The sequence below is a fragment of the Strix aluco genome, chromosome 3 (genome assembly GCF_031877795.1).
Source record: "Strix aluco isolate bStrAlu1 chromosome 3, bStrAlu1.hap1, whole genome shotgun sequence".
NCBI lineage: Eukaryota > Metazoa > Chordata > Aves > Strigiformes > Strigidae > Strix > Strix aluco.
Window position 1 is genome coordinate 29,581,622 of NC_133933.1, and position 25,987 is coordinate 29,607,608.

A 25,987-nucleotide genomic window follows, 5' to 3' on the forward strand; every position below is an offset into this window, starting at 1 on the left:
TGGCTTACCACAGAGACCCATGCCCGGGAAATACGCGAAAGTCTGATTTGTCAGTTTGGTTCAATCACATTATAGATTTACCTTTTATTCTGAAATAATTATTTATCAGTGTCCTCCCAGGGGAGGGCTGCAAGTGCTGAACACCAGCCAACATCTGTCTGAAGTGGTATTGATTGGGGGGTGAGTTAGAGCCTGCCTTTGAACCACAAACATCTGAAAAATTAGTAACTAGAACTAAAAATAGTTTCTTTCTGAAAGGAGAAGATGTATATTAGGATCGTTGTTGTCAAAGGACTTCAAACCTTGGTTATTAACTTACTAGGTGTGGGTCTTAGGCATAGGGAAATGATCTACTGAGCAGGGAGTCCACTACAGCGTTGCATCTCAATGCAAGAAATGTTGTGCATTGCTTTTTCTCAATGATGAAACATTAACAATTACTTCCACACTGGGGAAGAAAAACAGCTGTGCAGGTATTTGTGGACTGATGGCTCATGAGTCAGGTCTTAGGTGGTTTGGGCTTTTATCATCCTCCCGGAGAGCCCTGCTGCTGCCGCTCCTCTGCCAGCGCAGCGTGGGTGGGTCTTGGTGGGAGCCCTGCACAAGTTTTGTCTGGTTGCCAAGCGAGTCTGGTGTTTCAGTGCTCTGCTAGCAGCCTTGAGCAGCAAGAAAGAAAAATAATTTTATTAGAAGAAGTAATATTGTGTGCATCTTGGGGAGAGCTGGCAAAATTGTTTTAAGTTGGTTTTCCAACCTAGTTCAGTCTCGTGTAAGGAGTTTGTGAAATGTGTGGTGTAGAAAAGCCTCGTCCCCCCATCACTACGCACTACCCTTCTGTCTCCTCAGCAGAGAGAAACGTTCCCACAAACCTTACAAAAAACCCGCTCAGCCCTGCTGCGCTGGGCCGCTTTACGCTGCCTGGAGCCAGAGCTCATCAGAAATTGCTAACCGAGCTCTGGCGGCTGAAACAAGCCCCAGCTCCTCCCTGGCGCTGCAAGCCGTGGAGCATCTGGGGCGCTTTAGAGCTCCGTCCCGCACAGCCGGGACGTGGAGAACGAGGGTGGCTACCGCCGGCCACCCCCGGCACGCCAAGGGCCTCCTCGCTGCCCGCCGCTGAGGGGAGGGCCGAGCTCCACGGCCCGGCGGCCATTACCGCAGCGGGCGCCGGACTACGCCTCCCAGCAGCCCCCGCGCCGCTGTGGCGAGGCGAGGCCACGGCGCCGGGGCGGGAAGCAGCCGGCGGGCGAGCGGGGGGTCCCGGCGCCTGCGTGGCCCTGCCCGGGCAGGGCGGCTCGGTTCGGCCCGGCCGCGGTATCGCCGTGCCATCGCCGTGCCGCGGTGCGGCTGGGCTGCCCCCCGGCCCCCGCTCCCCGCCGCCCCGCCGATGCCATGCTAAGACCGGAGGTCTCCGCATCCTACCAGGAGGTACGGGGGGGGGCGGGCGGGACAGGGCTAGTGGGCGGCGGGGCCCGGCTCGCCGAGAGGCGCCGGGGCAGCCCCCCGGGCTGTGATGCGCGGCCCGGGGCTTGCTGTCTGCCAAGCGGTTACACTCAACACTGTCGCCGTGGGCTCGGCTCCGGTCTCTGGCTCTGCAGCTCGGCAGGGCTGGCCGGGGAGCCCCGGTGGAGCGGGTCGCCCGCCGCAGGGAGCCCTCCGCGCCTTAACCGGCCCCTTCTGGCCCGGTCGCATCGGCTGGAGCCCGGGCAGGTGTCGCCGTGGGCCGTCACCTGCCGGGTGCTGGCTCCGACCCTCTTCCTCGCTGCTGGCTGGCCGGGACGTCAGGTTGCATCTGCCCTCTCCAGGAAGAAGCGGGTGTCCTGGGTGCCCTGACTGTCACGTTTTACCTTTCAATGCGGTTAAAATAACCGGCAGCTGTTCTTTAAGTGTATGAGGTAGGTGCAGCTGGCCGGTGAGCTCCGTAACCGGGGCTTTCCTAAGGAGGAGGCCGGCTGCCGGGCCTGAGAAGCGACTTTGGTACCAGAGCTCTCGGATGGGAAACGGAAGGCCGCGCTACCATCCTGCCAAGAGCCCGGGGCAGCGCCTGGTTTGCATATCAATGTCCAGGCTCAGGCAGCCGGAGGGCCTTGCTGGTTCCTATCCCTCCCACTAGAGACACAAGCTGCTTGTGCCGAGTTCAGCAGCGGTGGAGACTTGCAACAGGGCACTTCTGTTTGCATCTCGCCGGCGAAAGGAATGCAGATGTTTGCCTTCCCCTGCAAGTGATGGGTAGTTTGGGGCTCTGGTTTAATACGTTCTAATTTAGTTTAGTACTCTCCGAGTAGTTTCAGCTTCTGGTTTTCATGCCAGGCTGGAAGGCATTGGGAGGTGATGAATCAGTGGAGCATCAAAAGGTCTGTAGGGACAAGTTCTCCTTTTATTTAAGAGGGTTTTATTCAGTAGGAAGGTTTTATCCCATGATTATCAGGATGAAATTACCTCGTGTAAGAGCTTTTATATAGGGGAGGTACTTGAGAGAGTTAATGAAATCACATTGATGCCTGAAGCATGGAGCGGACTATGCATGTTACATTTCCGTCTTGTGTATCAGCCACCACTGACACTTCTCTGTATGTTTGGGATTGTCCCAAACTCCACGGTGCAAGTCTAGATGGTGTGTAAGTGCAGCAGCTGCTTTTCCATACCTTCTCCAGCACCTGGGACAGTCTGTGATGCTCCTGCCACTAGCAAGGATGCTCAGTTGTCTGGAATTGCCTTTTCTGAGCTTCCCTTTACCCAGTGCTTTTCTGTGTGCAGGACTGAAAAGGAACTGCCAGGTCACAGGCAGGCTCCTGCAGTTGTTTCTCACTCAGCTGTACATGCCAAGCCCAGAGGAATGCTGAACAAAGGTCTGTTTCCTGCCCTTCCTGCTCTTGACATCCCATCCTATCCTATCCTATCCTATCCTATCCTATCCTATCCTATCCTATCCTATCCTATCCTATCCTATCCTATCCTATCCTATCCTGACTTAACTGCCCTGCAGATTTGTGTCCTTGTGCATTAGCACAATGCTTCATCTATAAAAAGTAAGAGGTAGGAAGAGCTGGCATGTGAGGGTGAACACCATTGGTGTACACCAGGCCACTGTTGTCACTTGCCTTGATATGGGAATTCCGTCAAGTGTGAAGAAACTAGAATTGGCTGTCGTGCAGTAATGCTGTGCTGGCTTCCCAGTGTTAGGAGACTGTAGCTCAATATGTCTGTGAGTTGCTGGGTTTGTAGGTCTGTGCTGCTGTGCCTTGTAGAGTCAGTTTACTGTGTGCTGTACGCTTGGAACACAGTGGCTGAGCCGTGAACAGCGCTGGGTTCTTGGTGACCTCAGTGGGTTTATGCAACTTCACCTCTTGTCAAGTCAGGTGTTCAGGATTTGCAGTAAAATTAGTTGGTTTTAGGGGATCTTACAGAGCAGCTCAAGATACTGGCTGCACCTGAGGCAATGTTAGCACTCCTGTTTTTGACTAGCTGTCCTTCACTGGTTTTATGTGTGAAAAGGTTGTGAAACTGTATCTGCCTTGAGAGCAGAGATAATAAAACATAGTTGCATATTGTTTGGGTTTTTATTTTGTTCCTAAGGAGCACTGAAAGGTTACATTTTTCTGAGTTTTTCTTCTCCTACATGTTGAAGAGTTACTGTAGGTCCTCGTGGGAGGATAAGAAATGTTACATATGGTGTTCTTGTTTAAATTTGTGTTGGGATCTTTTTGCTATCAGGAGTTGAATTCACTTACCCTTTACCTAACCTCAGTTGATGAGGTGCCTGTACCTGGGGAACGGTGGCTGAACTAGAGAGGTGTGGTAATTGGCTGAGAAACTGCAGTGATGACTTTGTAACTTATGTTAAACTTTTTGGATCAGCTCTGGTATAAGAATTTGCACGAGTATAATTTGAACAGGCTTCTTAGCTGGTTTAGCTTAACCAGTACAAGCTGTTCAGTGAATACTCTTCCTGTATCAGAATAGCTTCTTTTGGGTCAGGTAAACAAATAGAACTGCTGTGCTGCTACAAAAGGGAGCAGAGTGTTAATTTTCCTTTATTTTATGAAGATAGTTGAAAAAAGTATCGTTGGTTGGGTCCTGTAAGTCTCCTGCAGATGAGCTGAGTTTAGCCTATTGGTTACCTGTTCGCTCCATGGCTCACACCACGGGAAATCATGCTTTATTTATGTGCAAAGCATTGAAAAACAAGTGGGTAACTGCTTTCAACTTGCTTTGCATGGTGGAAATGAATACGGAAATACAGCAGGAGATGATGGAGACTTTACGTCAGACTTTGAAGATGTAAAATGAGTGGACTCTTTCCTAATAAGTGCAAATGATGATCTGTCAAATGGTATAATGATGATTTAAATACTGAATTAAAGTTGGGTGAAATAAAAGCACTTCCTTATGGATACATGCACTTTACTGTTGAGTAAGTTGGGGGTGTAAAGTTTAATAGCATTCAGTGTGGCTGCTGCATTAACTGTGCCCCCATTTTCCTTGAAATAGGAACAAAGCTAATCTTCCTTACCTAATTAGGTAGGTGATGCTGAGTGTTTAGCTTGGACAGTTACTGTGCAACACATGATGCACTGCAAGCTTGTGCCCTGGTTTGCCTTGCTGTAATTTGTATGTCAGTCCCTGCCATGAAAGAAATTTGGAAAACATACAGGAGATACTTTAATGAAGTCTAATGCTTCACAATCTCGTGTGTGATGCCTATCTGACATGACAAGCTTCTGACTTTGATGGAGGTGTCTTGGCAGTTTGGGCCCAGAGCTCTGAATAGCAAAACAAGAAAACATCTGGTCTCTGTTGCTGTTTTAGAAACACTGGAAGACTAATTAGTTGCATAACCACTAATATATAATAATATGTGCAGTGAGCTCAAATAAGTACCAGAAATGTAGGGATGTTTGTCTGTTGTTTTGTAATGACCCACCTACCTATGTGGCTGAGACTGCATTTGAGTTACTTGCCCTAATACCTGTCAAAATGCAACTCACTCTTTTTGCACCTCTTTATTAAGAAGTGCCAGTTCTCTGTTTGCGGGTATGGGCTGTGGTTTGCTTATGCCTAAAAATATGTTCTTGAGTGACAGAATGAAGTTACTGCTTATTTCAGAGGGCATTGTGCTAATTGGGGGTTTAATGTGAGCTGAAGCTGCCAGGGAAACAATTACTTTGATCTTGAAAGGAATTGTGATGCCATTGTTGAAGAAGCAGGGTAGAAGTAGGTTAAATTTAAAGTGCCATCTTTTTCTTTTTGCAGTGTGCAACTCAATTTTTAGCTGTAGGTCTACAAAAATGTGGCTCTTGTGAACAAGTGGAACAGATGTTGGGTGCTCTTGGACTGGGGGCAATTTTTTGTGTGTTTGGTTAGTTGGAGCCTCTTTTATTTGTACCATAGAAATTCCAGCAATTGCAAGTTGAGAGCATGTTTGGAAATTGAACCACTGTTTTAACTACACAGCTGAGTGAAGATGTGGAGCGAGTATCTGAAAACCCAACAGATGAGAGAGAAGGAGAGATGGAAGTTCATGAAGATGCCAGCTCTGTTATTTTACCAGGTGAGAACTACTGACCCAGAAATTACCAATTTTAAGTGCCTGATAAGCTGCTTCTGTGTGTGGGTTTGGTTGGGGTTTTTTTAATTGCAGTTCTGAAAGCAAACAAAACAGTAAATTACTTATTTTGGGGAATAAATGCTGATAGAAAGCCAAGGAATTTTTCCAGGGATTGAGATGAGAACATTTCTTTGTCATGAACTGTGCTCAATCAAAGAGGATTCAGCACATCTGGTTCTGAGATAGCTGAGTATGTCATCTTCCTTTGTGTTGTATCTTACCTGAGTTGCAGTGTCTGGGGAGGCAGTGGATTGCAAGCAAAGTCTGTGGCAGCTTTACATGAGCAAGATGCAATATTGAACAGATATGCTTTTAAATGGTTTTTAGTTAGAGTGTTCAGACCTGCTTTTGGAGGGTGAGGGGCAGTGTTAAATGGGCTTGTTGCAGCTCGGATGTAGGTGTTCAGGTAAGCCAACCCGAGATGAGTATCGCCTAAATGCTTTGCAGCTGTTCAAGACATACTTGTTTCAGTAGTGCAATTTTATGCATATTAATGTCCTGATTTCTTTGGCTGCCATCTCCTGGCACGTAACTTGGGAACATGTGTGTGACCATAGGCCTTTGTAAGAGCTAATGTGTTCAACAGGATTTACTAAAAGGCCAGTGTTTGCTGTGGTAAGAAACAAACACCAAACCCTGCTATTATAGTTAAAGGGCAGAGTGTGGCATGAGGGCCTGACTCATTAAATTACACCACACAGAAGAGTCAGCATAAAATATGCCTACTTATCTCCTTTCATATGTTGGGTTTTAATGCTCCTTTTGTGTGTTCAGGTATATATCACTAACAGTTGAAACACGACGTGTAACTTGAGAGTACGTGAACTTTCTCCTTACAAGTATTGCCAAAAGAAATGGCGAATGCAGGGAGAATGGGGAAAGCACTGTCTGTGTGCAAGTGTGACTAGTGTCAAGATCTTCAGGGAATAAGCTTTGAAGTCAAGGGAACTGAGAGAATTGGGTTGGTCTTTTTCTAACGGTAATTGAAGAATCCTTTTGTGAAACTTCATGTAGTATGCACAAGGAGTTACGAACTAGAATCCAGAAGTGAGAGGGTGACAGATATCTAGTGACTTATGTTATGTTGGAGATGCAATGCAGATAGCTGTGTAAGAGCATTAGAATATTAAATCTCTTTGCGTGTATGAGAATCACTTCAGACTGGGAGGGGGGAAAGGAGTCGTTCTTTCCAGGAGGAAACATTGACCATCAGCAGACTTTTTTTTCTTATGAACTTTGAACTTTGTTTCTGAGTTGTTCTTCTTGAAAATAAACCTTGTCTCCTGCCTGCCCTGTCCTTAAGCAGAGTGCCAAATTCAACATGTGAGAAAGTGGCACAATCTTTGGGTGATTATGCCTCATGCTCGAGAAAGACACATCTATCTGACCAGCAGTCAAAACCAGCAATAGTTGTGGGTTTTTTAATCAAACTGAGTTTGAGGCAAGTGATTGATCTTTAAATGAACACTACATAAACTCAGCCCAAATATCTGTATTTTAAAGTCCTAATCCATATTCTGTTTGGTTCCAGATAGTGAACTGGGTACTACTGCCCCTTCTTTGCGTTTCAGCAAGACCTGCCTAAAGAATGTTTTTTCTGTAATTCTCCTGTTTATTTATCTGCTGCTCATGGCTGTGGCTGTGTTCCTTGTCTACCAAACCATCAGTGACTTCAGGGAGAAGCTCAAGCATCCAGTGATGTCTGTCTCTTACAAGGAAGTGTCCTTGTATGATGCACCTGGTAAGACTGGTAACAAACAAAATGGGTTAAGTTGTTCACATTTATCTTAGATTTGAATTTTTGGTGTTGATTTTTCAGGGCTCAGAGTGCATATAATGCTTTGACCCAGGTCTTTCACTTCCTCTTTTAATCTGTGCTGTGTTGACTTTGCACAGAAATGTTAATATTGTACGGGAGATTTTGGGAGCTTTCATGCCAATAACATGAATGACAGTAGCTGTGGAGCATTATCCAACAGTTGATAGGTAAGAAGTGTTTTCAGACCCTAAAATGAGTCCTCTTTCAGGGAAAGAAGGTAATTCCTTATGGAAATATTCCCAAAACTGTATAATTCGAACGGGGTGACACATAGGATGTGTATCAGGACCTCGGTGCCGCACTGGACAGTGAGATGCTGTTGACAGCAAAGAAGGTGAATTTCTCAAACCAACCACAAAATAACCACAATGCCACTTTCTGCTTCTGTTCTGCATTGTTTACAACTTGGTATTACATCAGCAGGCAGTGAAAATGTGATGTGACTGCAGGGAACAATGTTGGCATGAAAATGCAGCGTGGCATCAGAAAATTGTGTGGCAGTTTGCAGGAGGGATTATGCCACAGAAGCATTTTTGAATAGTGAGTTCTATCGTAATAATTTTTTTTAATTATCCAGTAACCTTGCATAAATAGAGCTGTGGTAGGTCAGTTTCCAATTTAAAAATAACACTTTTGTTTGAAGTGTTACCACATTTTACAAATAACCACTCCAGTAATTGTGGCTGAGAGCTGTTTCAAGTTGTTGCTATATTCCTGTAGTTGTTTTTCTGTATGGTCAGTTAGGCTTAGCTCTGTAAGTAGGTCCTTGTGTTTGGGACATATGGATCTGACTGTAAGAGCAGGCTTTTCCTTTTTTTTTTAATGTGAGCTTTTCATACAGCAACAGGAGGAAAATGTCATTTAAAGAAGCAGAGCAACATGCACATAAATCCAGAAGTATTGTCGGGGATCCCTGCCAGATCAGAGAACCTAAATTAATGTAGCGCTTTGCTTTGTTGCTCTGTTGAAGTGATGAGATAGCAAGTTGCAGGCACGGAGCACTGAAGAAAGGGATAAAGCATTTTTAGACTGATACATGCTGACGGCTTTGATATCTCACATTTTGGTGGACAGGTCATTTCAGTTGTGTGAGTTAATTGTATCTAATAACTCAAATAATATTTTTGAGGGGTAGTTAGTCTAGATTATCTTCAAGCAAACTTTTTTCCAGTAATAAATGTGGCATATGTGGCATAACAGGATTTTTGGTTTTGAGCCTTGTATTTTGCTAGTCTTTTACAGCTGAGATGACTGAGGTTCTTTTAATGCGTGCTGTTGGTCTGAAATGGTAGGCTTGTGGGGTGTATGAAATTTCCATACATGTGAAGTAGTAGCCTGCCTACACAATGATAGAAGTAAATAAGGGTTAGTAACAATTACCACTTCCTTGATGGCTTTGATTTTTATTACACTGTATTCAGTGAACAGAAGATGCTAGATGTTCTGAAGAGCGTCTTTTCACTTCTGTTAGATCAGCCAGGGATCTTTGATCTGTCATGTGTAGTACAGACATTACTCCCAAGTAAAATTTGACATGTTAAATGATAATATCTGAAAACATGTACATGCTGAAGCACTACATGTCCCATTTGACATCGGTTAGTGTCCTAACTTATTTTATATGTCCATTTCATTTGGGGCGAGAGGGACTGATGTAGTAGCTGCTGGTTTGTTGGAAGACTGGGGAAACTTAGTAGCTTCTGTGAACCTTGGATTGTTGTAACAGAATTATGAACCCTGATTTTTTTTCAACACATCGTGGGGGTTCTGTCCCAGTGCAGCTGGCACTTTTGTCCTGCTCCAGAGAAATGCTGAAGCGCGTGGTTTAATTTGATTGTTTTGCTGGATCTTGAGGATAGCTCAGTACCCTGTGGGGTTAAATCTCAGAATGAAAATCTGTGTACTTGGGAAGGAAATCACTTCTTGTCAATGTTTTTTCTCCCAAAACAGGTATTGCCTTTTACCCAGGCAAGGCTCAGCTGCTTAGCTGCAAGCATCATTACTATGATCACATTCCACCTCTGATAAATCCAGGTCAGCCAGGAGACATTGAGTGCACCACTCAGAGAATCAACTACACAGATCCTTTTACTAATCAAACCATGGTAATAATAATACAATAGAACAAAACTTTTTCAGTGGGGGTTTTCTGCTAGTAATAGTATTTGAAAGTAAAAATATTTACTAAGTGCTGCAAAAAAATTCTTGCTTCTAGTTTTTTTTTCAAGCCATCTGTCCTTTTGTTTTCAGAAATGTAAAAGACCCCAGTTATTCTGTATATGTGTTATGGAAGATCAGCTGTCATGTGGGTGTGTGGAACATGAAAACCTGAATGGGACAAAATAAGTCACTTTTCACAATGAAACTCTCGCTTCATTCCTCCACTAAATGAACTGGCAAGCATACTCCTTGATATAGTAAATGTAGCTCTGACTGCAAGCAGTAGTGGTTATTCCATTAAAGCGGGATAGCTTACTTCTTTTTGTATGTTTGCTGGGAATGACATTTTATTTTTGTCACACTTGGAAAAGTCTTTACATGGGCACCAAGTGTTTCATTACACTCAAATGCTGTGAGCCAGTAAGATGGGTACATTGAGTGATAGTCTGTCTTAAATTGCCCTTAAAAATGCAGGGAATCCAGCTTCTGTATAAATATTCAAAAAATAAAGTATTAAATACAGTCATTTGCATCTAAAGTGATTGCTCGAATTGTTTTTAAGGAAACTAAACATGAACAAACAGTCTAGGTACCTGCTTGGTCAGCTTTTTTCCCCTTCATGTTTTACCTTTCGTCTAGTCACCATTTCTTTCTGGGAAGCAGCTCCTTAGTATGTTTGAAAGTGATATTCTAGGTGCAAGTCTAGTTTAATTTCTGCCACTAATAGGCTCTTCTTGAATGTTTTACCAAACTAAGAATCTGCATTTTATGCTGCCTGGTGGATTTATGTAGAAGCTTGCTGCTGGAGGCCCTGGTCCTGCAGTGGAATGGAGAGGCACTGAGGCAGAAACCTCTGAACCACGTAGAGCCCAGTTCAAATTGGCTGAGTCCTTTTGCAAGCAGCAGCTTGCTGTTTGATATGCCTGCACTACTTTTAAGTTGTATTCTGCCTGGTAGCATTTCTCGTTGGGTTTTTTTTTCCTTTCGGCAGCTTACTTAGGTGCTGGGGGCTGTGAAACTGTTGCTCTTTCTCAAGAAGAAGCCTGATGTTCTCCACATCAGGCTCCACGTTAACTTGTTTCATGTCAAGAGCTGAAAGTTCCTAGACCTTAATGCTCAAAACAGTTTTGATTGTCCTTCTGCAGAATGCAGGTTGCAGGGCCTCGACTGGTAATTCCACATGAACCCAAAGGACTGTGACAGAACTAAAGCAGATTTCTTAAAAAAAACTCTAAATCTTGATGTAAAGACTTCATTTTTAAGCTAACAGGAGGAATTCTATTGACATTCTTGTTAGATGTTTTAGTAAACGTATACTTATTAGCAGCCAAGAAAATCTTGGTGTGCATTCGATTTCTATGGAGTATTGGACAGATGGCAAATTAATGAACAGGAAATGAGGATTCCTTTGCTACTCTCACCATCTCTCTGTTTGCTTACAGAAGTATGCTTTGGTTGTTCAAGGCCCTCGCGATGTGAAGAAAAAGGAACTGGTGTTTTTGCAGTTTTATTTAAATGGAACAGACCAAGATTTTAGCGCCATTGACTACCTTCTGTTTTCTTCTTTCCAAGAGTTCATCAACAGGTATGTAGACAGGCTCATAGCCTGTACCTGCATTGAACTTGCTACAACAATACTCGTGAAAGCAGGGCTTTTTTACTAAAAATCAGACAGGCTTTTATATTCTCTTTTTTTTTTTTTTTTAATGTTTGGGTTACATTGATGCTCTTTCATGTCTTAGGTTACTAATCTTACGTTTTAGAAAATGAATTGAGGACTTTTTCAGTGACAAAAACTGCCCTTCAGCTATGCTTCAGCCATTTGTTGCTGCACTTTCTAAAAGTGTAAAGTTTGCGCTGACTTACCGCTGTCTGCTGCTGTGGGTAATCAGGAAATGTGCTGTCCTGGGCAGTGTGCTCAGGAAGTGCACTGAGAACACTAATGTTTCTGTGCCTTTTTTTTTTTTTTTTTTTTTTTTTTTTTTTAAAAAAAGCCATTACTGTAAATCTAAACAGATCCTTAGATTGATTTGTTGTGGTTTTGTTGAATGATTAACTATATTTCTTTCTATTACTAGTGTTATGTAAGATTCTACAGAATGGTATAATTTCATAGATGGGGTTTTCAAAATTTCTTTGTATTGGTTTGACATCAGTGCCATTGGAGTGACTGATCCACTTCCTTCTAAATTTAACAGGAGTGGACTTAATCCTGTCTTGAACTTTCTTGAAAGCCGCACCCTTTTTCCCACCTTGTGAGAATAAACTCCATACTTCACTGTTTAATTTTGGTTTAATTTAAATTCAAGTTCTGTTCTTCTTTCTTTAATCCAGATTAAAAGCTAGATGAGAGATATTAGTCACAGTGAGACCTAATAGAAAACCTCAATTTGCTCAGTGAAAAAGTAACAGGAGATAAAGGCCATATGCAGAACAAAATCAGATAAGGGGAGGGGAAGAAAAGTAACAGATTTTATCATAACAAAGCATCATACTGGTGCTTTTCAGATAGAGCGAAGACTGGAAGTGTTCAGTCATGGTATCTCTGGGAGGCCAAAGACCAATTATCTGAACTTGCTTTTTACAAAGCATTTCTATTTCAGTGAAGGAGAGATCTTAAGTCATTAAGTACTTTCTGTAACTCTACTAAAACACCTCATAAAATGCTAATGTTCCATGTATTTTAGGCATTGATATTTTAGGGTGAGAAAATACCAGTTAAGAGTAGTGATGTCGCAGGTGCTACTTGTTCCTTCTGTGTTGTGTTTTTTCTCAGTTTTTGTGGCTTGTGCCGCAGTTAGCAGTACGTAGAGTGGGCCTGATTCCAGCAAAGTGCACAGCTGTTTCTGTACTGCAAGACACAAGCACTGTCCGAGACCACCCCTGTGAAACACAAAGCAGCAGGCACGGTTGTGTTGCATCTGGTTCCTGGCTCTCTGCAGGATGAGCCAACTTACCAAAACACAACTTGGTCTATGCATACTCAAGTCTTGGAAGCCACATTTCTGTGCTCGTTTTATCAATTTGCAGATAAGCCGTTTTAAAGAGCTGTTTCTACCCAAGTTAAAACATGTATGTCCTACCTAAGTTGGCAGTATTTCTGCAAGCAAGCTGCAGGTCTGCATGCTGCTGTCGCAGATGCTTGAGCCACGTGTTGTGCACAGGCACGTTAGATGTGCACAACTGCTGCACAACAGCAATAAGCAGTATTGCAAAGGTCCTAGCTTCAAGGCTGTGTGTGTGCCAGTGCAGGGGAATCAGTAAGAATCATCTGTAAACTGCCTGGGAGAAACCTGGATCACAACCTCCTGCCTCCAGGTTTGCCAGGTCAAACCGGTTAGATGGCAGAATCAATCCCCAAAGAGATGGGGAAGTGTCGCTTTGTTCCTAGAGAAGCTGCCTTGTCTTGGTGTTGGAAGGCACCAGGACTGAACCTGGGAGAGTAAAGGCTGAGCCTGGGTTATGTTTGGAGCAAAGTGAAAACTCTGTTTGGGGATGCATCCTTTGTGCCCATTTGCAGCAGGTAGTAGGAACGTGAGTTAAAACTGGTTTTGAACTAACCCACATAATGGTAAGGTTGGCAAAGGTATGTAGGACTTTAAACATAGTGGTAAACGATCTGCATGTCTGGGTAAAATACAGTAAGAGAACCAGTTGTGCTCAGGAGGCCAGTAGTGTCTCTCTTGTTCCTTCTCCAAAGCTTGGTACAGACTGTATGGCTCGTCTTGCTCAGGATTGTGTCTTCCTGGCATCCCAGGGCATGAACTGGACAGGCTCAGAGCAGGTTGAAAGTTTGTGTTTTCTCCTGACTATGAAGTGCATGTGAAAGCACATGCATATGCGGAATGTACTCGTTCTGTCCAACTTCCAGCAGAAGAGAAAATAGAAATTATTTCTGGTTCATCAGTGGATGCTGAATTTAGTTGATGGGAAGTCTGGACTAAGAACTGTAGAAACTGTTGTGTGTCCTTCCATAAGGCCTTTAAAAACTTCAGTTACTGGCTGCTGTTAACTACTTTCCTGACAAAGTGTCTCACTTGGTTGTGAGAGCATATGATTAGCAATGTGTCCAGCAATTCATGTAAAGTGTTATCAGAGATGCTGAGATATATGCTAAAACTCATGAGATGATAGCATAATTACCTTTACAGGTTTTTTTTGTCATGGTTGCAAACATCTTAGGTTGGCCTGGGCAGGCAGACTGCTGTAAAATATATGTGTAGGGTATTCCATCGTCTTAAATCGAAACTCCTTGAAATTGGTGAGAAAAGTCCTGCTGTATCTACACCACAGAGCAGGACGTGACACTGTGTAGGCAGTACTAGGCGCAGCTCACTTTTGCTTTAAATAGCAATAGTCCTGACGGTGAAGGCTGCTGCAAGCATCAGCAATAATAAAAATGGCATCCAGAGACTTGTATCTTTTAGGGGTTTTTTGAGGCATAGCAAGTGGTGAGGACTCAAGTGAGGTCCAGTTCTTTCTGTCAAGGGTTTTATTCTCTGCAGCTCTTCTGCTAAAATTGGATCAACAGACTGCATGAAACTGGCACTGCTTGCTAGTTTTGTTCTGGCCTTCACAGAACACTGCTGAACTGTGTGCTATTGTTGGCCTGTGAGTTGGAGGGATACTGCCACCGGCTTCTTTTTTCTTCTTTCTTTTTTTTTTTCTTTAAGACAGTGGCTGTCTGTACCGTATTAATTGGAGGGAAGGAAATAATGAAACCCTTGCAAATTTCAAAAAAAGTGCAGCTAAATATACAAGTTCCTTTCCTGAACTGTCATTAGTATAATACGTGGGTTTAAGAAGAAAATCCTCTGAACGTAATACTGACAAAACTATTGTTAGCATAGCATGTAAAATAACTTACAGTCATCTGAAATGATGAATACCAGTCTGAACAGATCAGAGATTGTTTAAGGGTCTAAACAGAACTCCATGTTCATGTCTCTGGTCTGGACTGCTGCGTGCAGAGAAATAAATTATAACATAGAAGGGTCGAGACTTTTGGTACCACACCATCTGACCCTTTGTTAGATCCCATGGCTGTCTGAGAGTTTCCCAGTCTAGGGAAAAGCAAAAGCAATAAATTGGGTTTGACCCATCTGTGGTTTTGGCTCTTGCTGTTGCTTTGGAATCTGCTGGTGGGACGTCCTAAGCTGCCTCTGGCTCTTGCGGGTGGGTCCACGGAGTGTTAGAAGGATCCTCTGCAGCGCTCCTGTCCAGAATGAGGTCAGTAACTCCCACAGCTGGGACAATACAGTCTCATGGTCTGAGGCTGATCAGTCTGGGCTGGGGCAGAGGGCTCCCTCTCAGTAGTTTGAACTGTCAATGGTTACCAGAGTGCTGAGGGGAGACCAGGGCTTGAGTGAGACAGTGGCCTCCTGCACTTTTCTTTCTCTGCTGTGATGTAGGAATTTTTGCGTGGTCTTGAGGTACTATTAATATCATGAGACAGTGGGAATCTTGCCATACGTCTAAAGGACAGTGTAATAGAAGGAACAACTTACTGAACAAGAGCAACAAAAGAATGTGCAGCCTTTACAGGTTGTCTGTCTTTGGGGTGAAGAGGGAATTGAAAGAAAATGCCTGGAGAATTGTTCTTCAACTTAAAATCCCTTGTCTGTCTTGTGTTCACTTAGTTGTGTGTGGTTTTTAAGCTGTGTTATTTGCCCTCTGCTGTCAGCGTGCAAAGCTTGTGCCTCTCTGCTCTGCTCCCCCACACCACCTTTTTTATTTTTCCTGACTCTGGCAGTGGTCAGGATTATGGGCACATGCAAGGAGATGCCTTCTCGGATCACTTCTCCGCAGCTTCTCTTAAGATATTAATCATTCTTTTTCAAGCATACAATTACTGTCGAAGGCAAAGTATACTACTGCTGTCTGCTTACCATGTAAGTTGTGGCTGTAATGTTCAGCTCTGCGTCATAACTTCCTGCCTCAATTTTCCGTGTTGGTTTGGAAACCTTTTCTAGGATGCTGTATTTAGTCCAGCATTAGGCATATGACTGGCTGGCAGAGTGCTAATTATGTATGTTCCTCTGAGCGGCAAAGCACTGTGCTCTTCCGTACTGTCCCATCAGCTGCCGCTGTACCTACATACCAAAGGGGGAAGAAATCACGGTCAGATTAGGTCCCCCAGTGCCGCTGGTTTGCGTGCTGAGGAGCAGTCAGGCGATGGGCTTTGTTCTTATGCTTTGCCCACATCTTCCTTGTGGGGGTTAGAGAGATACGCTGCCATCCTGTTGGGGTCACTAAACAAGCACCTAACGTTACAAATAGATAAGGATATTCCTAACTTGTTAAAACACTCTTGGAGTATCATCTGTCTTGATGGGTAGCAAAGCATGTTAGTTTTTTCTTTCCAGAAACACTTCTCCTTTCTGTTTGTATGCACAATGGAGTTCTGTGTTTGAGCACATCACCTGAAGCCCTGACTTCAGAGCAATAGCTTTGCTCGGTTTTGCCTTCCTAGGAACATGTGCATATTCATCTATTAAGCCTGAGCAGGCACCGTAGTACAGAGTAGCCAGCAGTATATTATTTTTTTAGTGCATGCTTTTGCTGCATTGTGGACAAGGAAGGCATCTTGGTTTGTAGGAAGAAAAGAAGACCCGATTCTGAAAACTAAGGAAAAAGACAGGAAAAATGCAAATCCAGTCAGTGCTGGTACAGGACAAATCTTCCTGATCAGTCTGTTCTCTGGGACAAGAGCTTGCTTCTTCAGCCCAACTTTTCTTCTATACTTCTTTGCCTCTTTCTCCTGGAAGACCAAAATACCTTTATCTTCCAACAGACCTAGTCATGTGCCCCCTCTGCCATACAAGCAAAGTATATTCTTTCCCTTCACCTAGGAAGATGGATTTAGTCAGAGTCAAAACCCTTTCCCTTTCTCAAGGACCAGCATACCCTCACACATCTCTGCATCCTGAAATCTATCCTTAGTAAAAATCAGCAGTCTGCGCTTTAATGATTCATGACTCATCACAGTGGCTTACCCCTTCATTTCAAATGAAACCTTGTCGAAAAAGCAGCTGCAGGGCCAGGCTTATTTCATAGAGTTGACATGAAAATGGCTAAAATCACAGTACCGAGGAGCTCCAAGTGAATAGCGTAGTTAATTCACTGTGCAGCTGGTAGAGAAAGGATGGAGACCAGATAGGTCTTGGAGCCTTTACCACTTGTAGCATGAGGGGTATTGGAAGCCTTAAAATGGCTTATGGTCCACTATTAAAAAAAAGACACAGCAGTCCTGCTGTTCTAGGGCTACAAATACCTATGACTGCATGTTGGAAAAATAGCCATGTTATCGCAGGTGGGAGCCTTACACCAAAGGGACAGTGTTTCCAAAATAATAGGAATATACTGAATATACATTTCAAAGCGTTTTAAGTATGTCTGCATTGCAACCAGTTTATTTGCATCCCAGAAGTGGGGTGAAGCAGCCTGCCCTGCCTCTAGGCTGTTCCTTCCATCTCTTGCTTCCTAGCATTGTGGCGAGTTGTTTCCTGGGATCCTGGCTCTGCTCCTTTCTGTCCCAGAGATGACAGATGAGCAGAACGAAGCTCCCTCGTAAGGCAGAACAGTCCCGAGGGGCAGGCAGAACTCCAGGGCGGTAGGGCACCAGGTAGGGCTTCTGCCGGTAAGAGCACAGGAGTGCGAGTGCTACCGCTAATCAAAGCGTCACTGCTCACAATGTTTTAGGTATGTTTCAACTGCTAAAATTCAGCATAAAAGGAATTGTGAACACATTTTGAAGTGCCTGTAGGTCTGACATTTTCCTGCCTACAGTACTCAGATACCACTCTGAGTTTGGTCAGTAATGGTCTTTTTCTTTTAGTCCAGAAAAAGCAGAATTCATGAAGGACTGTGAAAGTTCATACTCCGGCTGGAAGTTTTCCGGAGGCTTTCGAACTTGGGTCAAGATGTCCTTGGTGAAAACAAAAGAAGAAGATGGTAGTGAGACTGTTGAATTCAAACAAGAGGTAAAAAAAAAAAAAAAAAATATTCAGGAAGAGTGTTTTGGGACCTCTTAGTTTATTAAGAACTAGTTACTGCCACAGTTTTAATGACAACTGGCCAACTGAGGCAGTTCTTGGGGCAAATAACAGTATGAGTTGGAAGAAGGGTGGGTGGGTGGGTTCGTTGTTTAAGTGAAACAGCAGGAGCTTGGCTTTTGTTTCATTGCATCCATTGTGCCACTTCCACTGAGCAGTTTTGGCTGTAGTTACTTGCATTCCTTCTTAGCGTGGAGAGGGTCTGTAAAAGCGTAAATGTCCTGATGTCTCGGCTGTTGGTGTGGCCTAGTGACACATCCCAGGCAAACATCTCCTAATGGGGAGGCCAGAAAATCCAGGCCTTGAATGTGTCCTAAGTGAGACCTGTAGTGTGAGGTAAGGGTCCGAAGAGATATCAATATCAATATTAACACAGCTACCTTTAGTTCAAGGTGGGGAACAATTGCCAAAGGAATTGTCTAAATAAGATCTAGTACTAGAAAGAGGTATTATTTAGGTTACCACAAGGGCTGACCTTAGCATGAAGAGGTAAACACAAGCCTTGTATCCTTTGTAGCATTCTCATGTCTGCTTTTTGTTTGGGTTTGGGATTTTTAGCTGTTGAGTATCCTTAGAATAATGGAGGAACTTAACTTCTTGCATCAATTCAAACTAGAAAATAGGCAGGTGGAAGATGCAACCTTAGCTGGAGATGAAATGAGTTTGACTTTTGGTCCTGTTCTGTTCACATTAATGGACAGGAAAATAATTGTGTTTGGAGTTTGTTATCTTGCTCCCAGTGTTGGAGAGGAAGTGTGTCATTAGTGGTGAGAAATAAGAATTTTAAGAGTAGTCCTTCGCAGAGAATGTATCTTTCAGAGACTACACTTAATCCGTGGTACGCTTGGAAGCAGTACTTTGTGGAGATCGAAATGAAGCAGGATCTTCAGTTCCCCTATCTTTAGTTCTCAGAGTTAGGGCACTACACCGTGAAGCCTTAAGGGAAGAGCAGAGCTGTGACTGAGGTGGGTACCCTCCTACTCCCCTGGAGGAGGACACGAGGCAAATCCCAGAGTCATGCAAGTCCCAAACTAATGTCTTAGTTTGGAGGATAGGAAAGAATGCATCAGTCAGCTGCTGCCGTGTAAGCACTACCAGCAGTTGTCTGTCTGTCCTTCATCACCGACACTGTATCTATCACTTGCCATTTTGTACTTACCAGTGTAGGATCTTTGAAAGTCCTCCTTTGTGTGCCCAAGTCTAACCTGTCTCAAAGTGGAAACAAAAAGCTGACTGACTCAAACTCAAAAAAAGCTGAGCTTTTTGTGACCATAAACATCCATTTAGCTCAGCAGTTACGGACTCTCTGATCATCTGAGTAGGTGAACACTGTGTTGGTCGGTTGGTGTTTGGTTCTTTGTTTGTTTTGTGGGTTGGCTGTTTTTTAATAAAACCTAGGAAATAGGAATTGGTACAAAAAATTTTGGGCTTCAGATCCCACTAGAAGCTGATACAGTAGAAGCTGAAATAGCTCAGACATAAATTGCACTTGCTTTGTTTGACAGTACATCTGCTCAAATTGCATAAGGAAATCCATTAGCCTTTCAAATCTAAAACTGGGAGATGGCATACCAGAAAGATGGATACAAGTATTAGGTCAAATAGCCATCAGTTAGTCTGCCAACTAGCCCAGTAGTCATTACTTTGTCTTTTCTTCCTTTCCCATTGCCTTCATTTAGCTTTGCGTACTGTTTGTTTCCTGGTGTGCAGTTTTCTTGAATGAGTGTAGGTGGGGTGATGGTATGCTGCAATAAGTAAATGAGCTGTAGGAACGTAGCGTAAGCCTGCAGCAAAGGTGTTTGACTAGAAAACATGAGGTGGCACAGCTCCTGTGTTCAGAGCTCGGGGTGCTCTGAAGGAACACACATAGTGTTCGGGCTCCCGCTTCTACATGTTTGCAGCCTAAATCTGGTCAGGGCAGGGTGTGTGGAGAAGACTAAAAGGAATCCTGAAGTATTTGTAAAGAAACAAATGGTAGATGGGAGGCTTCTGTCGTAGGTCATCCGTCATACAGTAGAAAGGCTTGTAAGAAGGTGGAAATAGCAGACTGCACAGGGACTTCCAATTCAGCCTTCCTCTACCTGGAACAATGGGCTCCCAAAATATGGAAAGGGCAGTTTCCTCCGTCAGTCTCATGTTCCTGTCACAACCCTGAAATGAAGTTACAGTACTGCTGGATTCATTACTTCCCATACAGCATTAAACTAACATAGGCAGAGCAGCAGTACTCCCTTGTGTGCACACCAAGGTGTAAGTACTCCTTTGAGGGTTGGAGAAGGGGCAGGTCCTTCCATCGCTTGTTCCGCTGCAGCTCGGTGTGCTTTCCCGTTAGGGAACAGTGTACACTGTCTCCTAGCAGCAGGGGGTTAGTGCAAACTGTGGTGTTACTGCCTGTGTACAAACTTGGTGCAGTTCCCCTCTGGGCTGGGGGGGTGTTACAAGACAAGATAAATGTTTTTTCTGAGGCCTGATGTCTTAAGAACCACTATCAGGGAAGTATTAAGACTATGGCTTCGTGTGGCTGTATCCTAAACTGTACCCTGGTGGGATTGCGCTAAAGCTCGCTGCTGCTCAGTGCAAGTTTCAAATGGTAACCTAGTTAATGGGCAGTACTGGGAAGTATGGTTTTAATTGTTAACATCTAGGCTTCTATTTCCTTTCCATTTTCATTCTGCACTTGCTGGCATCTTCTAGTTTATTCTACAACTGATTTTAAAAAAAAAAAAGTCTTCCTGCCACCATCATGTGCTCTCTGGTAAATAAAAATAATTCAGCATTCACTTTCCAAATGCTGTATTATTCTGAGTAAATGAATTTTGTAAATGAAATTTCCCCCTTTGAAAGAGGAAAAACTATGTCATAAAATAAAGGCCCCGGCTACCAGTGTAAAAATGGTATTGCAGTGGTATTTACTAAGTGAGACATAGGAAAAGAATACAGACATGAGACAGATGGAGGAAACTGCCCTTTCCATATTTTGGGAGCCCATTGTTCCAGGTAGAGGAATGCTTAATTGGGAGTCCCTGAGCAGTCTGCTGTTTCCACCTCCTTACACATATTTTCTGTTGCACAAAAGACTCATTACACCACTGAAGAAAGTAACCTCCACGTTTGCCTTTTCTTTCTCTCCCCAGACTAGCGTGGTTAACTATATTGACCAGAGAACTAAACCAAGAAGCGACCAGCTGTTTTTTGTGGTATTCGAATGGAAAGATCCTTTCATACAGACTGTTCAAGATGTAAGTAACATGCTAGTCCCTTTTTTGAATCATTGTCTGACTGTACACACTCATGGTTTGTATGTGCATGCACATGCCTCTCTTACCTCACTCCAAGCAGAAATTCAGAGGAAGGGTGAGGTTACTTCTGAAATTTCAGTCTAGGCTCTTCCTTATATCCAGTAATGCAAATTCTGTGGAGGTCAAGACCAGCTGATGCCTTTCCTTGGCTTGGCCACACTCAGCACGCTCTTTGCAGCTAGAGGTACCTGTAGCTAAGAAAAAGCACGTCCCCTGTGTTCTAGCAAAGAGGAGCTTTGGGTCAAGTCTGACCTTTTTGCTTAAGGAAGTGTGGCTCGGACAAACCCATTTAATGATTTTTTTAATTAATTAATAAGGAAGAAACCTAAGCTTAAATCAGAATACTAAAAATCGCCTAGTATAACTTTTATCCGTTATTAGAATAGAATTTGGTACTGCATTCAAATGCACAAAGCGCACTTTAAAATGTAGCTCAATGTGCTGCAGCCAGAGGTGCATAATGTGCCAGACAGGACCTCTATCAGTCCCTGGGGTGCTTGGGAGGTGTGCAGGTGTGCGCTGCAGGTGCATGTGCTGTAAGCATGAGAGCTGGATCTTGTTTTCCTACTGTTCTAGGGGAGAAGGTCAGGTACATTTGCCCTCCCCAGAAAAATGTAGAATGGCAAAGTGTGCAGAGACAACCTGTGTAAAATTTTGCATTTAAGATGGCCCTGCCTGACAACCAAAGTCCATCACTGACAAAATCCACAGCATTCTTTTCATCTTGCCCAAAGCTGCCGTGTGAACGCAGACCGTGCAGGGCAGGATGGGGTAGCTGGTCCTTCACACTCCTGCTGTCGTGGCTGCGCCAGGGCCAGGCCCCCTCCTCGGTGCAGGCACCTCCGTGGCCTTGCAAGCCCAGTCCTGTTCCCAGCCCCTCTCGCTCCTCTCTGCCAGAGGGGTTCACACCTCTGCTGCCTTCAAGCTGAACGCTGCTCTCCATCCCCTGCATGGGGGGGCTCCTTTCCTCTTGCCGGAGAGGCCGTAGTTCACAGGTGCTGGCAGCCAGCACTGCTGCTTTTAGGAAGATTAGCAGGTATGGAAAGCCTGTTTAGGGCCTGGCTTGGGTGATGCTGTGCTCATGCTGACTGTCAGAGCTGCAGGCTCTGTGGCAAGTCCCACAGCTGTGTGCTACTTACTGCTGCCTAAGCCTAGCTCTGCTTGCTGCATCTGAGATCCTAGAAGTCATCCTTGTGCCTAGAGGTGCGAGGAGAATTGCAAACTGTAAATAAACTTAACTACTCTTGAACCAAATGTAATTAAAAATAGAAAAATAAAATACTTGCTGTAAGAAGTCTGCAGGTTGCTGCTGTCAAAAGCTGGTTTAGCATTACAGTGCTGTTGCTTCTTTTAGCTTTGTCTTCTGGCAGATCTTCTTTAATGTGACTGCTTAGTCTTGTAAATCTTTAAATAATACAGTAAATTTCATCTATCATCTTAAATTTAGCAATTTAACTGTATCTCTAAAATTTCAAACAATTCGGTATCCTGAAATAGTCTAAAAGGAATTTAGCAACTAGTACGGAGTGTTTTCCTGACGGATGGAATCAGAAAACCAGGGTGTGAGGCAGATCTGTGGAGGAAGGCACTAGAGACCACCTTTGCAGCATAAAGAAACATGCTGCAAAACACTTCGGTTTGAAAAATGGAGTTGTTTATTATTGAATAGGTATAATATGTGTTGAGTCAGATGAGGGGAATAATATTTTTAATCTCTTTCAGATTATCACAGCAAATCCCTGGAACATGATTGCTCTTCTTTGTGGTATCTTTTTGGCTCTATTTAAGGCAGCAGACTTTGCCAAGTTAAGTGTTAAGTGGATGATCAAAATCCGAAAGAGACATCTGAAGAGGAGTCGTCAAGTAATGAACCACATAAACTGAGACTAAGGCTGCCTTCTAACTACTCATAGCAAAAGGGATAGAAAATAACTGGAATAAACTTCGATCACCAATTAAAGATGCAAACCAGGTATGTTTTCTTCCAGAAAAATGACAGCTGGAGGAACAGCCTAATGAACTGGCCTTGGAACCTCAGAAAGGCACTAACTCTAGGACAGGTCTAACAAACTTGGGCTTTTCTGTTCCAAATTTAACAAGCTTACCTCAATATATGGGGAGACCAGGGCAAAAGGAAGGAATTCACTAATGTTCAAGAAGTCAACACTGTAGTGGTTAAATTCTAAAAAGAGGGACAGTGTTTGAATCCTTCTCGGGCCAAGAGACCATGTAACTTCTGCATGAGCTGCATCTGCTGCCGTAACGCAGTTACTTCCGTGACTGTGTTTAGTGGAAGGTTAAGCTCTCAACACAGAACAGGCTGGCCTCCCCTCTCCAAAGTATGTACATCTTAAAACAAAATACACTGGAATTCTATTATGTGTCATTTTTGATCTAAAGTACAGTGACTTTAATATTAAAAACACTTCAAAGAAGATACTGTGTACATGCTTTGAAACTACCTGGTCTCAGATTCAGCTGGAGCTTTACAAGAGGTAGTCTGGGCAGGAGTATTACTGCAAGAGGAAAAGGTGAAAACCAAAAATCTATTCCTCATCAGTCCAACTCAAAGTAAATTCAGGCAACTCACTACCTGGGCATCGTCTGAGCTGATGACAGAGTTCAAAGTCTGTCTCAGGCTGTTGCTCTTCCTTAGCAAAGACTGGGGGAAAGAGGGAAGTGAAAAATAGTCTTTCACGAGCCTGGCATTTAAATGTGATTCTGTTCTATAGAGAATGTGTGCTAACAGTGCTGGGGTGGTGGCATCCCCACCTTCCTTGAAGTCCCTTATTAGTCTAGATGCCTCACTGAGCTGTGGAGTGCACAGGGCAGCAGCACACTGCTGTGTGGGTGCTCTGAAGGCTTGTTGCAAGGAAAGGAGCCTGACAAGTCATTTTGCTTCTTCCATCCTCTACTTACAGAGTATTAATATAGGAGTAAGCCTATCAAAAGTACCCCCTTTTTTTTTTTGCCATCTAAGGAAGCTTGTTGGAACAAAATTTACTACTTTCAGCTGATTTCCAGAGCAAATCAAGGCACTGCATTGACCAAACACCACCTTAAGCAAGGGAGCAACAACTCACTGTAGTAAGAAAAACAAACCAACAGCCCTGGCTGCAGGCACAGAGGCGGCATACAGGTTCTCCTGGGTCCAGGCCAGTGAGGGCAGGAAGAGGTCACAGCTTACCAGCCACTCGCAGTTACTGCTCTTACCTCCTCCCCAGGTCCTGGGGTGGTCCTTCAAACAGCTCATCATTTCAGTGGTGGGGCCTGAGCTAACTTGATCACATGCTTCTGGGGAAAAAAAAATGTTTGGAGGCAAGAACAGGGGGTGTTCAGTCACCACTTTACATTATCTTGCACTGATGACTCTTAAAACAGGTCCAGCAGGGCCAATATTGTACCTGCCTCAGGTGAGGTAGGTACGTAGGCTGGTACATAGCAAAGGAGGGGAGAGGGGAGTAGCAAAGACCAAACCCTGCACTGTGGAAGCAAACTGAGAGCCACTTCATCCCTAGGTGCTGGTGGGGTGGGGAATGGGACAGAAACCTATGTGTGTAGGGGAAATAACACCACACACACACTTGGACCATCTGTATCAAGAAGAGCCATGTTGATTGTGCTGTGTAACAGCCTATGTTGGCAGGAAAGCATTCCACCACCTTCCCTGGGCAGCTTATGGCCCTTTGCTTTCCCAGACACTGCTGAGGGCTTGTTCTACAGGTAAGACAGAGACAACTGAGCTTTCTTACCTCACTCCTAAGTGTTCCTTTAACAAATGATACTACAGCAGCTATTTCTTGGATTTTACAAAAATGTTTAGAAACAATTTGATCAGGTACTGATTTTTTGGGTTTTTTTTGCTATTGAGGTCAGAGAAGGTAAGGTGAAATACAACTTACCCCAGAGCTGGGGGCAGTATGGTCAAATAAAGGATGCACTCATTTTTGCAGTAGTTAATGTACTCTTTTAAAATAAATTCCCATAGTAGTCAGCTTCAGTCACTACATCTCAGCTATCAAGATCTTTTGTTTTATAAGGAAATGTTACTAGAGCAGGACAGCTGATTCCAGCCAAGAAGCCTTCTGTTATATACCTATTTATAGGAACGATTCTAACAACAAGTATTGCACAACTTGTTTGAAATGGCCTCTTATAGCTACTGTGTTGCTTTTCTAGTACTTACTCTTGATGTCCATACTTGTAAATTTTTGAACAGCTCATAACAATTACAAAAGGCAGTAATTTGTTCTTTGTACTGCTGCAAGGTAAGTGTTAGATTCCCCACCAGGTGTATAATTCATTTCCTTTAGACTGTAGGACATCTGAAAATATTTTATCTCGCACTGGGGGCTTTATTCTTCTACAGAAAAAAAGGCACTAAAGTACTAAATTGAGGTAAACTGTGTCTGCCTGACAGTCACCTCCCTCCTGAGGTGGCAAAGCACAACCCTTACAGGCCCTACAGCCTTTAATGTGAAGCAGCACCATGGAAAATAAAGGATTCTCCCCCCCCCCCCCCCCATTTTGGACAGCCACCTACCATGGCAGACTCTGCTCTGGTCAGCTGAGTATATAGTCTTTTTATATAAAACTGACACGTAGAGAGTAGCAACTACTTGGTTTTGATCAGACTATTGCAAGTGTAAGCTACTTCAGGCAGTGTGATTCCCATTTCCTCTGTGAAACACAACTAGAGACAAAAATGAAATACCAATAAAAGTGTAATAAAGTCAACTCAAACAGTGCAACAGAGACTTTTTTCCCCCTGGGAACTGCTTGAATAAAGTCAGTAAACCAGCCAAGCAACAGGTAACACAAGCCCAGGCTGCCTGCCTTGGCTGTTCTGACCACCCCAGTGCAGAACAAAGCCAGCCACCACCCTACTCACCGAAAAGGAGACCCCCGGGGTCTGCGCCTCCACCACTTCTGCCACTCAGTGAAAAGCCACAGGTTACTCACAGATGTGTGCGGTTAAGAGGTTGTTCGTAAAAGCCATTCTAATTCTTCTGGTCTTTATAAACACAAAGATGGGATATAAAGCACTAAA

General features: G+C 43.8%; 1 protein-coding gene across 4 annotated transcripts; it reads left to right on the forward strand.

The window, feature by feature from the left end:
- The first annotated feature begins 1,248 nt into the window (after positions 1-1,248).
- Positions 1,249-23,372, forward strand: PACC1 (proton activated chloride channel 1). 4 transcript variants are annotated; one of them, XM_074817946.1, is made up of 8 exons: positions 1,249-1,425; positions 5,452-5,548; positions 7,137-7,346; positions 9,375-9,529; positions 11,027-11,169; positions 17,422-17,566; positions 20,773-20,877; positions 22,660-23,372. In XM_074817946.1, exons 1-8 carry the CDS (start codon positions 1,390-1,392, stop codon positions 22,819-22,821), a joined length of 1,053 nt encoding a protein of 350 aa, XP_074674047.1. In that variant the 5' UTR covers positions 1,249-1,389; the 3' UTR covers positions 22,822-23,372. The 4 variants fall into 4 exon arrangements, with proteins under 4 accessions (XP_074674047.1, XP_074674050.1, XP_074674048.1 ...); XM_074817947.1 differs by having other exon boundaries at positions 1,273-1,425; positions 5,389-5,548; XM_074817948.1 differs by lacking the exon at positions 1,249-1,425 and adding an exon at positions 2,767-2,846.
- The last annotated feature ends 2,615 nt before the right edge of the window (positions 23,373-25,987 follow it).

Bases quoted from the DNA above. Each gene is read 5' to 3' on its own strand.
- PACC1 (XM_074817946.1), top strand. From the start codon at position 1,390: ATGCTAAGACCGGAGGTCTCCGCATCCTACCAGGAG. The intron at 11,170-17,421 runs GTATGTAGACAG...TTTTTCTTTTAG, and splicing joins TTCCAAGAGTTCATCAACAG to TCCAGAAAAAGCAGAATTCA. The intron at 17,567-20,772 runs GTAAAAAAAAAA...TTCTCTCCCCAG, and splicing joins CTGTTGAATTCAAACAAGAG to ACTAGCGTGGTTAACTATAT.